Source organism: Mastacembelus armatus, chromosome 12 (genome assembly GCF_900324485.2).
Source record: "Mastacembelus armatus chromosome 12, fMasArm1.2, whole genome shotgun sequence".
Classification (NCBI taxonomy): domain Eukaryota; kingdom Metazoa; phylum Chordata; class Actinopteri; order Synbranchiformes; family Mastacembelidae; genus Mastacembelus; species Mastacembelus armatus.
Genome location: NC_046644.1, coordinates 971713 through 984984, shown reverse-complemented (window position 1 = coordinate 984984; position 13272 = coordinate 971713). Strand labels below are relative to the sequence as shown.

The following is a 13272-nucleotide window of genomic DNA, read 5'->3' as shown; positions in this document are numbered from 1 at the left end:
TACTTGAATGGGACCAAGTTGAAAGACCAGGGGCCGCTATCCTCAGACACTGAGATTGTGGCAGGAAGGGCATCTGGCGCAAAACTTGTGCCAAATCAACAATGCGAATCAATTGATCTACTGTGGTCACCCTGAATGGGCATAAACTGAAAGAAAAAAGAAAATCATTTGTGCCAAAAGGTACAAAATTGGCATAAAATCTGAATAAGATTCCTGGAAAGAACTATTCAACCTATTGAACCTAATTACACAGAAAAGAGAGGCACAATTACATGTTAGTTTGAGTTTCATTGGTTGAGATTAAAAGCACCTACAGAGGGAATTTATGTGAAGTGCAATTGAACAGCTAATTATAAACATGAAATATCATACCTAAATCATAAACAAGGGGAACTTTGACTCAATACCAAAGAATTTCTAAACTCCTGCTACAGCACTGTGTTTGCATTTTGAATTCTAATTTCTGTATCTGAGGGATTTAAAGGAACACTAGTAAAATCATAAACAACAAAAGAATATCTTATGTGCATCAAAGTCTGCTTTGTGCTATGACAATGTGACTTCAAGTTGTTCTGAGCCTGTGTTCAAACTTTCCAGGAAACATGCAGATGCTTTGACCGATCAAACCTCCTTCTTTGATCAGGATAAAAGACTTTTTAACAGCATCAACATCAAAAAGAAAAGATGCCACCAGTTGCCGCTGTCAGAGCCTTGTGCAAGATTAAACAAAATATAAGAACATGAAAACAAAAAATACAGCGGGTTGATGTGGCTTTGATAGTGATGATGAGGTATCCTGCAGAGGGTGGCACTACAGGGCAGAAAACAAAGCCAGCAGTGTTCTCTGCTCTCTACAGAGACATGTCTGACAATATTAATGACAAACACAAGTAAATACAAAAAACATGAATAAGTAAATACATAGATAAAGGAATAAAGCATGAAAATGGCTCTCAGTTGTTTAATACTGAATAGCTGTGTCCCAGGAGATGATCAAATTTCAACTATGCCATTTTGTTCTGCACAGATGGATACAGCACACACAGTTCAGTACACTATATCACATTAAGTATCTCTGGTTCTTGTTGCTTTCAGTAAACACAGTAGAGACTTATAGCTATCTGCTGTTAAACTACAGAAGAGACCAGCTCATTGTTGTGGTTACATTAGCAGTGATAATGTTGCAAATTATAACTTCCATATTTTTAGGAAGTTTAAAATTCATATTTGATTTAGTTACAGAAGGTGCAGACAGGCAGCACATGAGGTTAGTGTACTGCGCTCATGTCCTGCCTGTAGTTTCTTTATTCTATCACTGTGTATGAAGACAAGTGGCCACATTTAATGACTGAAGAAATCAGTGAATTTACAGTAATCTTTATGGTGCAGCAAGGCAGATGTGTGAGACAAGTCAGGACAGTGCCTGAATGGGGGCCAAAATGAGCTCACAGTGAACCCCATTTCTGGTCATTTAGACAGGCAGTTATGCAAGGCAGCCCTCAAGCTTCATATTGCATCAACTGAAATGATGATAGTGGTGTATATTCTCAAACAAATGTACAATTAATTAGATTACTGACACAGAATGAATGTGGAGCCCGTGGGGACCTGAGGCTCAGTTGCCCACTTTGCCCAGTGTGCAGTGATGATCATTTCTAATCTTGTTTTATGGCATGTTTCTGTATTTTCAGAAAGATTTATTTATTTTGTTTTCATTTATTATGTATCTTGTATTGGCTATGACACACTGTTCTATTTGTCTCCTGTTATGAACCACACCTCTTAGTTAGAGCTCTGTTGTCAGTTTGTGATGGACCTAATGCCTCCTTTTTAATTTTCTTCCTTCAGCCTTGGATGCCTCCTCATCATCTTCCTCCTCATCTAGTCTTGGAGGTTTCGTGGACTTCGGTTTCACCCAGGAGCCTCAGGACATAGTAACAGTCCGAGGAGGTGTACTGCAGCTTGACTGTCAGGCAAAGTCTGACACTGTGGCGAGACCTCTCACCATCACATGGCGTAAAGATGGTGTATTGCTAAGTGCTGTGGTGGATGAGCGGCGGAGGCAGCTCGCAAATGGGTCACTGCTGGTGCAGAATGTGGTGCACTCACGGCATCATCGGCCTGACGAGGGAGAATACCAGTGCCTCGCCATGCTGGACGGACTGGGGAGCATTGTGAGCCGGACTGCCAGGGTGACTGTGGCAGGTAAGAAACTGCTCTATTCTGTTTTATTAATTTTCTAGTTTAATTATTTTACTGTCTTGATGAGACTATGCAAGAGCTCATGGTTAGGTTATTTGTAGAGCTGTCAACGTTAACACGTTAATGCATCCTGCATCTCAGCGCGGATGGATATCTATTGTGTGATATGGGTAAGTTACAGCGAACGCCAAGCTACTTAATATGATGGCAGAAGACACGATGCCTGGTCTGCTGAATGACAAGTTTCCATATAAAAAGCTTCCAGATGGAAGTTTTGGATCTGTTTCCTGTTTCCTTAGTTTGTCATGCATTTCTTTATTTCAACACATTTAGGGGTAAATCCTAGTATTTTAAATTTGCCATTAATAGTAATTAATCACAGTCCATGACTGATTTGTTTGATGATCTCAAACATTAAAGGGTGACAAACATGCAAAAAAAATAAGAAATCAGCAAGGGGGTCAACACTTTTTCACACCACTGTATATCAGCTGTGGTGTACCACCTTAGATGCTTGTCTTTTTTGTGTGTAAACAACTTTTCAGGGATTTAGTCGATGAAGGACCCAAATGCAGACACCTAGGTAGAATAGAGGAAACATGGGGTTACTTGAGTCCTGTTAGTTGCAGGGGTCCAAAGTGACACGCATACACTCAAACATGTGCTACACATAGTGACATATATTCTGTCTCATTGGTGCGCAGCGCTCTGGGCTATTGCTATGGGTCATATCCCCTCTTCGCACCTGCGCACTGAAGAGAAATTCAGCCTAAACACTGTGAACAAGATCTTCAAACGGCATGACTTCGGCAGATTGTGGCGTCACCAGAATCTGCGGCAATTGTGGTACTGGATACATCAGTAGCTACACTGGGCTGCATGGGAGCGGAACATGCCAGCAGAGCCCTCACCCCAAGGGCGAACTGCGCGTTCTACAAGCGGCTGCCCCTCGAGGCACTCCGCCAGAACGCAGTCTTTTTCATTCTTTTCATTCTGCCGAAAAGTGCTGGCAGACCAAGGAGAGGCCTCCTCCATCTTCTCTGCCCCGCGCTCCCACGGTTTTCCCCTTCTCTCTCCCCACCGAGGAAACTCCCGGCCGGGATTACAAGCTTAAACCCATCCTGGAATTAGCCTTGGACCCAGAGTCAGACGACTCTGCCTCCTTGCTATGCCACTCACCGGACGTCTACCTGCTCCACCCCCTCCACCCTCCCCATTTACCAGTGCAAATGTCTGCCGCTAGCATGCTAGCTGAGCGGCCTACGCGGGCCTCTTCTACGCCTCTGCCGTCCATGGCTCAGCTATTACAAGAGCTCCCGGGAATTAGCACGACAGAGGCTAACAGGTGTAAGCTCCCCGTGCCTCCTGAGCTGGTTTGAACTGCTTCAGGATGCCCACTTCGGCCAGTACAACCCGCAGCAGGCGCCACACCGTCTGCCTGTTTGGCCTCGATCACCTACCATCTCCGCTTACCTCTCCACGGCAGTGTAGGAGCCAGCCAAGCTAAAAGCTCCGGTGTTGACCTTCTCCCCATCACGCAGGTGGCTGACCTAACGGTAGGGGGTTTTCCCATGGTCCCAGCGCTGGAACAGAGCCTGGCCTCTCTGTTCGGTGCAAGGCCCTCCCGCCTGATTGCTCAGAGAAGGTTAGCAAGATGGCGGGCCCTATTCTGGCTCTCTGCGCCCCCATTGATGTGAGAGCAGTCCACATCGCCACGTGGCAGATGATGGCCCACTGGAATATTGGTTGCACGTCTCTCCCATCCCAGAGACGGTGAGGAAGGATTTATTGGAGGGTCCCATTAGCCGTGACGGCTTATTTGGACCACACTTCCAGGAGCTGGTTAAGGAGCGCCAATCCGCCGCAGACGAGGCAGAGAGGTTTCAACACCACGTGATGGCCCCCCCTCACACCCCTTGGGCAGGGCGTGGGCACAATGATTATTGCCCGAGGGCGAGATGTCCCACCGGGTCCCGAACTCCCGCTCCCGGTCACCGCCCTCAACCAGCGGTCGCTCCGGCTCCGACCCCTTCCTCCTCAGACCAGATGCTTCCTGCTCCTCAGCTGCCCCCCAAGGCTCCTAGACTAGCCTGCTCCTGGTCTACCCCGGCACCCGACCCCCCCCCTCGTCGGTGCATGCTAACAGAGATACAAGATCTGTTATCAAAGGGTTTCTGTTTTTCCACCGGTGGATGTGGCCCGTGGATTTTTTTCCCGTTATTTCCTGGTTCCCAAGAAATCGGGAGAGATGAGGCTTGTCCTAGAGCTGATGCATCTCAAAAAATCAATGCAGGTCAGGAGATTTCACATGGCCCAGCTCCTGCGGTGCATTCACCGAAGCGACTGGTTCACGTCAATAGATCTGAAGGACGCGTATTTCCACGTCTCCATCATTCCCAACACAGGGAATTCTTGCGCTTCTGTTTCCAGGGGACCAGCTACCAGTACAACTGCCTACTGTTCAGGTACTCTCTGGCTCCCCGCACTTTCTCGAAGTGTGTTGAGGTGGCACTGGAGCCCCATCGGAGACAGGGAATGAGAGTCCTGTTCTACCTCTGCTGGCCCACTCCCCAGAGGAGTCATGGCAGCAGACGGCGGAACTAGTGTATCATTTGAGCTCTTTAGGTTTCACCATTAATTGAAAAAAAGAGCGCGCCCCAGCCCACTCAGTCCATAGTGTATCTGGGGGTGGAACTGAACTCATTACAAATGAGGGCCCAACTCTCGGAGGAGAGGTCGGCGACGCTCTCCTTTCTACTGCGTCACTTCGGTCCACGCAGATGCGTCAGGGCTCAATCGGTGATGCACCTTCTGGGAATAATGGCAGTGGCTCATCTGGTGATGCCGCCCGCCTATTGTATACGAGGCTATTTCAGCGCTGATTTATCCGACTGAGGCTCGACCCAGTATGTCACCAGCGGCGCATACTATCCCTCCCCCCTCAGTGGGCCCGGATCTGCTTTACTGGAAAAACCCCTGCACTCTGATGCAATGGGTTCCTCTGGGCATTCCATCGAAACACGTGTCAATGTTCACAGATGCTTCCCTGTCCGGTTGAGGAGAGGCGTGCCTCTCCCGGGCAGTAAAGGGGGAGTGGACAATCAGGGAGGCAGCGCATATAAACGAACTTGCTCACAGTGTTGAAAGTTCTCTGGCTCTTTTCTCCAATGTTGAGGGGTCGCCATGTTCTGGTCTGAACAGACAACACAACAGCTGCGGTGTATATCAATGCTCGGCATGTCTCCTCTCCCTTGCTCATCGCCTGTTGCTGTGGACGCATTTTCTCTCCGTGAAAGCGGTGCACATTGCAGGAGAATGCAACATGGCGGTCCCACGCAGGGGATTGTCATCTTCATCCAAGCCTGGTGGCTCAGATATGGAGACGGTTCGGACACACCTCAGTGGATCTTTTTGCAGCTTGCGTCAACACGCACTGCGACCTGTGGTTTTCTCCGGGTGCGAAGGGCAACCCTTCGCTCATCGGCCCTGGCCCCGTTCCCTGATCCCTCAGCTACTGGCCCGGGTTCAGGAGGAGGATCTGCAAGTGATTCTGATAGCTCCAGACCGCCCCGGAGCATCATGGTTTCCCCTTCTGCAGCACATGCTGGCATCTCCCTCTTGGAAGATTCCATGGAGGGAGGATGCTCTGTCGCAGGCATGATAGTCAGCCCTCTGGAAATAGGGCAGCACCTGTGGGTTTGGCTGCTGAGAGGAACTGCTTAGAGAGTTTGGGGTTTTCTTCCGGCATTGTTGCCACCATGCAAGGGGCGCGTGCCTGGTCCACTACTACGGCTAAATGGGATGCGTTTGAGAGATGGCGCACGAACAGTGTTTCTTGCGTTTGCATGCCTTCCCTCCGCGATTCTGTCTTTTCTCCAGTTCTTACTTCAGAGAAATTTGGCGTTTAGCATCATTGAAACATAGCTGGCATCATTGAAACATGGCTATTTCCTCATGCCATGAGGGGTTCTGCGACAGATCAGTGTTCAGTCACCCGCTCACAAAGCATTTTCTGAGAAGAGTGCACAGGCAGTGCCCCGTCGCATGGCCCCTGGCTCCGCAATGGGACCTCGCTGTGGTTTTACATGCGTTCAAGCTGTTACAGCAGATCCCTCTCCGTTTTTTATGGGGAAACACCTCTCTTCTGCTGGTGTTTGCCTCCGTAAAGAGGGTCAGCAATCTGTCAGCTCTATCAGTACCCCCCCCCCCCCTCGGAGTGTCTTCAAATCAGGGAGGATTGCAGTGCGGCAGTTCTGCGTCCTAACCCTGCATACATGCCTAAATATGCATCACAAGTTCTTTCAGATCTAGAGCGACCACGCTGGAGTGCTTGTTTGTTCACCACAGAGAGTTTTCGCTGGGCTCCCCCCTCTCTGCAGAACGTTTGTCTCACTGGCTATGTGAGACCATTGCACAGGCTTACTCCGCGTTTGGCGTTTGTAGCTATAAATTACATTATATGGCCTCACTGGTAAAAGTACTCAGCAGTGCTGACCATAGCTATACATATCCTCTGCATGGTGTCACAACAGTCAGAATTATTTACAAAGTAGCTTAAGTGATATTACAGATGTATGATTCAGGTAATGTCAATTCAGAATATTGATAAATTGACAGTTATGGTGGCCACATACACAAAAACAAACAAGCATACAACATACAGACTAAATATTGCTTAGCTCTTTCCAATCATTTTACAGTTCATATTGATTTTATAGAACCAAAGTAATTCACCTCTAATGCAATTTAGTTGGTGGAGTGTGGTTTAAGATCAATACAGTAATGAAAGACATTAACAGACAGAGGGGCACACTGGCTTCAAGTGCATCACAATCACCAACACTGTACTGCACTGTAGTACAAAATATGGTAAGACAGCTCTTCACAACTTCAAGGAATTTCAAATCTATATTTATTTGAAGGAGAAAAGGCTGTAACAGACTATGAGACTTATTAAACAATGAGTTCTTTTTACATCATCAGTTGGTAACAGATTTTCAAATCAAGTATAACTTGATCAAGCCATACTGTCACTGTAACGTTGGCAGGCGGACACAGAGGTAAGTTAAGTCAGTTTAAGTTTTACTGACTCAGGGATTTACAGACAGGAACAAACGAGAAACAAGGAAACAGGAATAGAAGAATCTCAGTTTGGTCTTAGGTCGCGGAAGTAAGGTCCACCTCGTGTTTACGAGATCGGACGAGGAGAGGAGTGTGGGGAGTGCTTTTATGCGTGGCTAGATGACTGTGGTGATGAGGTGCAGGTGATCACGGTGAGGACTCAGGTGAAATGGATTGTTGTGATTGTCTGATGGGGGAGCCTGACTGAACTGTGACAGTCACCTATGTGACCAAAAATTTATTCAATACCTTCATTCATTTTCACCCATTTAGTGAATCTTTGGCTTTCTTAGCTCTACAAAACATAGTTCAATGATCTGCATACACATACTGGCATTGTTTTTAACATGTAATAGGTGATTTTTGACTATTGTGAAGACATAAACTAAAAAACTGCACAGTGGTGTAGGGGGCAATGAGTGGCTCCCTCATAGTCAGACCTTATGTTTTTATTTTAAATTAATAAATCTGTAGGTATGTAGGTATCTAATGGTTAGAAAGACAACTACAGACAACTGAGAGTGGTTTATGGTAAGATAGCAAACATGAGCCTTTATCGAGTTACACAGAATGACTCACACACTCAGATGGCTTCTGTTTAGCTGGCTGGTGAAATAAAATATTATACCCTGAACAACATGTTGATCACTTCTGGGACTTTGATAACAAGGTTTTGGATAATACAGTCACTGTCACAGTGTGTGTATCGGCTGGTTGTCTCTTTAGCTCACTCAGCTCTTTTTTTTTTTTTTGAGTGTTTTAGTCTCAGGAGCAATTCTTCATCCAATCCAGTCAATTAGAGCCATTTTAGAGACAGTAGACCAGCAGTTGCAGTTCACAGGGAAGTGAGTGAGACAGAGAAAGCGTGTGAGAGAGAGAGAGAGAAGGAGAGACAGTGAGAGAGACAGTGAGAGAGAGACAGAAATAGACAGAGAGAGAGAGAGAGGAAGGGAGAGAGAGACAAAGACTTTTGACTTTTACAAACCTTTATTTATATCAGTCACATTATACAGTAAAGTGCGAGTAACTCAGCAGATAAATAAATAAACAGAAAGATGAATAATAAATATATAAATAAAATTAAAACCCATTTCAATAAATTAGGCAGATTGGATTTTTCTTAAAACAGCAGAGTTATTACATAAAAAAATTATTTGCACTTTTTGAAATGTTCATGTTCCATCGTCAGTAAAACAGATAATACTCTTATAACACCATTTCAGTATAAAAGTGTTTAGATCATTCATTGATTTAAAAAAGTTAAAATCAACTTTAACTCAGGCTTTCACTAAAGCTCTGAAAACAGAAGTGGGACTGATCACTCGTCTTTTCTCAACTTGGTTTTTACGAGTTATGTAGATAGACATTTTTGCTTCTCCTACAATGAAATTGATCAGTTCCCATTTCTGTTTTTCTGCTTGTTGGTATCCAGCACCAAAAATAAACGTATCTGAGTCCACTTTTCACCAAACAGATTAAAAATTATATCTAGCAGCTCAAACAGAGGGTTAAGTCTTTTACATTCTGAGTAACAATGGAAAACAGTTTCTGTTTCATTACAAAATGGACACGTCTTTAAAACATCAGAATTCAGTTTCGAAATTAAAGCATTGACCCCCACTGCACCATGTAAAATTCTGCACTGTAAGTCACCAGCTCTTTGCCTAAGTGGCATTTTATAAAACGCCCTCCATACTGGCTTAAAAATCATCTAAAACCGCAAGTTTCTTTCTCCACACTGTATCCAGCCATCTGTCAAGTTGTCTTTTACTCATCACTTTTACACAAAACTTGTAAATTTCTTTCCCTTTTGCTTTATAAATTGGTAAAACAGGTTCTTTTTCTGCATCAAGATAAAACCCTCATAAACATTTACGTTGGGTAAAAGCTCACGTTCAGGAAAGGGGTCATCTTTGTCTGGTGTTTCTGTCCCATCATGATATTCCTTTATCAGGTTCAGCTCGTCCTCTGTCAGTTTGTTGATCCATTTTTTATGATGTCTTAGGTATGCCGTAGAGACCCGTGTTAATTTTGACAGCAGATTTGAATTTCGTTTTAGTCATAGACTTTTGACTAAAATGCAATTTTGCAAGTCATATTTTAGTCACCTGCTTTGTTTTAGTTTTAGTCTAGTTTTAGTCGACTAAATAACATAAGATTATTTTGGTTGACTAAATCTACTGTAGATTTACTGACTTTACTGTCGATAAGTGTCTTGTTGAGTCCTGGAAACAGTCCACCGACAAACAAATCTAAATGTGCTCCATGAATGAAAGGCTCGTCTAAAAGCCAATAGAGGGACTTCTTGTTTAATAACAAAAATACTCCAGACTTTAATAAGGTTTCTGTAAAACACTGGTAGGCCAGAAGTGTTTAACTTCATAGGGTCCATTAAAAAAGAGATTTATCCAGTCCCAAACTCTCAAAGTTCTGTAGGATAACATATGCAATACCAAAACATAATTTAAAATCAACTGAACCCATCAACAGTCTTTGTATAAACTGTAACCGAAAAGTCGCTATTCTGCTTTGAAGAAGGTAACAACAGCAAAAAAAAAGAGAAAAGATAAGACAAAAAGTGAATACACTCACGAGATTTCACACACGCTCGCACCACTCTGTCCGCTCACACTCAGTCTGTCACAACGTGCGGGTGGTGTGGTGAGAAGGAGGAGAGGTAAGAACCCAGGTGCAGGACAACACAAGGTTTAATTTCCAGGGGTTCAGGCAGGAAACACAAATCTCCGCCATTCGGCGGACAGGCAGGAAAAAAGGACAGGAACGCCACTCGGCATAAACGGCATCACACAACGGGCTAACCTGAACACAAGCTAAACACAACTAATGATCCGGAGAAGAACAAAGGAAACCAGAGAACTTAAATACTGAACACAAGACACAGGTGAAAGCAATCTACAACTGATTAACAAACTATGAACATAAAGCTGCCAGAGACCAAAACAGGGGAAACAGGAAGGCCTCACAAAATAAGAGTCCTCTGGCAGGAAGTCCCCAGGGGAACTCATGACACAGTCACACCGGAAGTGAGAGAGAGAGCGAGAGTGAGAGAGAGAATTTGAATTTTAACACACCTTTATTACAACTCGAGACCAGGTACAATAATAATAATAATAATAATACATTTTATTTCATGGCGCCTTTCAAAGTCTCAAGGTCACCTTACAGATAGAAAAGGAAGCATACAGCATGATATACATAGAGTGCATTAAAACAACAGTAACAAGAATACATAAACGGCGGGAGAGAATGTAAAGGCAAAAGGGTGGATTATCTAGGAAGTGGGCGAAGTACAGTAAAAGTAAATTGAAATACAGAAACCCAGATGACAGAACAACAAATATGAAACAGTATGAGACAATATGAAATAGGCAGAGGGTGGTAGGACATCACGGGCTGCTTTGAGAAGTTAAGAGAGTTAGGTGGAAAACGCTATACGGAACAGATATGTTTTGAGTGATGATTTAAAAGTTGATAAGTCCGGAGACGACCGGATGCGATGAGGGAGAATGTTCCAAAGGCGGGGCGCAGTGTGGCTGAAGGATCTAGCGCCCATGGTGGCCAGGCGCGCTGTAGGGGTGCAGAGGAGAGTGGAACTGGAGGAGCGGAGAGGACGAGGCGGAGAATAGATATGAAGTAGTTCAGTGATGTATGGTGGGGCAATAGAGTGGAGGGCTTTGTAGGTGAGAAGGAGGATTTTATAGTTTATACGGAAGGACACAGGGAGCCAGTGAAGTTGTTTAAGGACAGGGGTGATATGATGTGAGGATGGAGTTCTGGTGATGATTCGGGCAGCAGAGTTCTGGACAAGTTGAAGTTTGCGAAGTGATTTGAGAGGTAGACCAGTGAGGAGTGAGTTACAGTAATCCAAACGAGAGGTGACAAAGGCGTTAATGAGTATTGCCGTGCTATCGGTGGTGAGTGAGGAACGGATGCGGTTTATGTTACGGAGATGGGAGTAGGCCCACCGGGTAGTGGTATTGATATGCTGAGTGAAGGAGAGAGTACCGTCTAGGATGACACCCAGGCTTTTAACTTGGGGGGAGGGGAGGACAGTATTGTTGTCAATTTGAATGGAGAAGGTGCTGGTTTTAGAAAGGGTGGATCTGGTGCCCACGAGGAGAATTTCAGTTTTGTCAGGGTTGAGTTTCAAAAAGTTATGGGTGAACCAGGATTTGATATTATGTAAGCAGGTAAGGAGGGAGGGGGGGGGGAGGGTAGAAGATGGAGCAGCAGAGAGGTAGAGCTGGGTGTCGTCTGCATAACAGTGGAAATTGATGTTATGTTGCCTAAGGATATTTCCGAGAGGAAGGAGATAAATAATAAAGAGGAGGGGCCCCAGGACAGAGCCCTGAGGCACGCCACAACTGACAGTAGAGGGCTGGGAGTGGAAGTTCTGGAGATGGACGGACTGGGTGCGGTCAGATAGGTAGGAGGTGAACCATGAGAGGACCGAGCCGGCTATGCCGATGGAAGCAAGGCGATGGAGGAGAATATTGTGTGAGATGGTGTCAAAAGCTGCAGTTAGGTCAAGGAGGATGAGGATGGAGACAAGGCCAGAGTCTGCGGCTACTAGGAGGTCGTTGGTGATTTTGACCAGGGCAGTTTCAGTGCTGTGAAGTTGGCGGAAACCAGATTGAAAGTGTTCGTATAGGCTATTGGCGGAAAGGTGGGTATGGACCTGGTGGTGAACAACTTTTTCCAGGATTTTGGAGAGGAACGGGAGATTGGAGATAGGGCGGAAGTTGTTAAGGTCGGCAGGATCGAGACCAGGTTTTTTTAGAATTGGTGAGATGATGGCTGTCTTGAGTGATGGGGGTACGATGCCAGAACTGAGGGAAGTGTGAATAATGTGGGTAAGATGAGGAAGGAGAGAGGGGAGACAGAGCTTGACGAGGTTGGTTGGTAGGGGGTCAAGTTTGCAGGTTGAGGGTTTGGATTTGAGGATCAGGGAAGAGATAACCGTGGTGGGTGGAATGATAAAACTCGAAAGCAGGGAGGATACTGGTAGAGAGGGAAGGGTACAGTGGAGGCAGTTCGCAGTGTCACAGATGGGGGGAAATTGCTGGTGTATATTTTCGATTTTTGATGAGAAGAAATTCAGGAAGTTATTGCACAAGGTGGTGGAGAGTGAAGGGAAGAGAGGAGTATCGGGAGGGCCCAATAAATTTTTGACAGTGGAGAAGAGGGAACGCGTGGAGCCAGAGGCGGATACAATAAGTGAGGCATAGAAGTCAGATTTTGTTTGAGTAATGGTTTGCTTGTACTTCAGTATGTGGTTTAGGTATAAGTCCTTGTGGGTGGATGAACCGGTTTTTTTGAAGAGACGTTCAAGGCGACGGGCTTGGGTTTTGAGGAGGCGGAGTTCGGGTGTGTACCATGGAGCAGAGTGCGTAAAGGATACAGATCTAGTTTTGAGTGGGGCGAAGGTGTTGAGTAGATTTCGTAGCTCACAGTTGAAATTGGATAACATGTTGGAGAGGGACGGTGTGTAATTAGTACATGAAAGGTTGTTGAGAGCAGCAGTGAAGGAGGGGAGGTCGATGTTCTTTAAGTTACGGAAGGTGATGGTGCGGGAGAGGTGGGTTTTGAAGAGAGGTAGTTTGGAGTTAAAGCAGACTAGTTTGTGGTCGGAGAAGAAGGTGTCGAGGGTAGAACATGACTGAACTGTGACGCCAGAGCAGCAGACTAAGTCGAGGGTGTGGCCTAGAGAATGTGTTGGGGAGGTGATGTATTGTTGGAGCCCAAAGCTGTCCAGACAGGAAATTAGGTCTTTTGTAGCGGTGTTGTTGGGATTGTCGAAGTGGATGTTAAAATCACCAAGAAGAATTATGTTGGCTGACAGAGAGATGAGGTCAGCTAAGAGGTCAGACAGTTCGTCCAAGAAGGTCGGGTTAGGTTTTGGTGGGCGGTAGATAGTGGCCAAGAAGG

The 13272-nt window shown here is 45.4% G+C and overlaps 1 protein-coding gene across 1 annotated transcript in view; it reads left to right on the top strand.

Annotated features, from left to right (window-relative positions):
• The first annotated feature begins 1589 nt into the window (after nt 1-1589).
• Nucleotides 1590-13272, top strand: part of dcc (DCC netrin 1 receptor) — a 252047-nt gene continuing 240364 nt past the window's right edge. Inside the window, exons 1-2 of the mRNA XM_026297730.1 lie at nt 1590-1635; nt 1849-2205. Coding sequence (XP_026153515.1) covers nt 1590-1635; nt 1849-2205 — 403 coding nt within the window. The remainder of the gene's footprint in view (nt 1636-1848; nt 2206-13272) is intronic.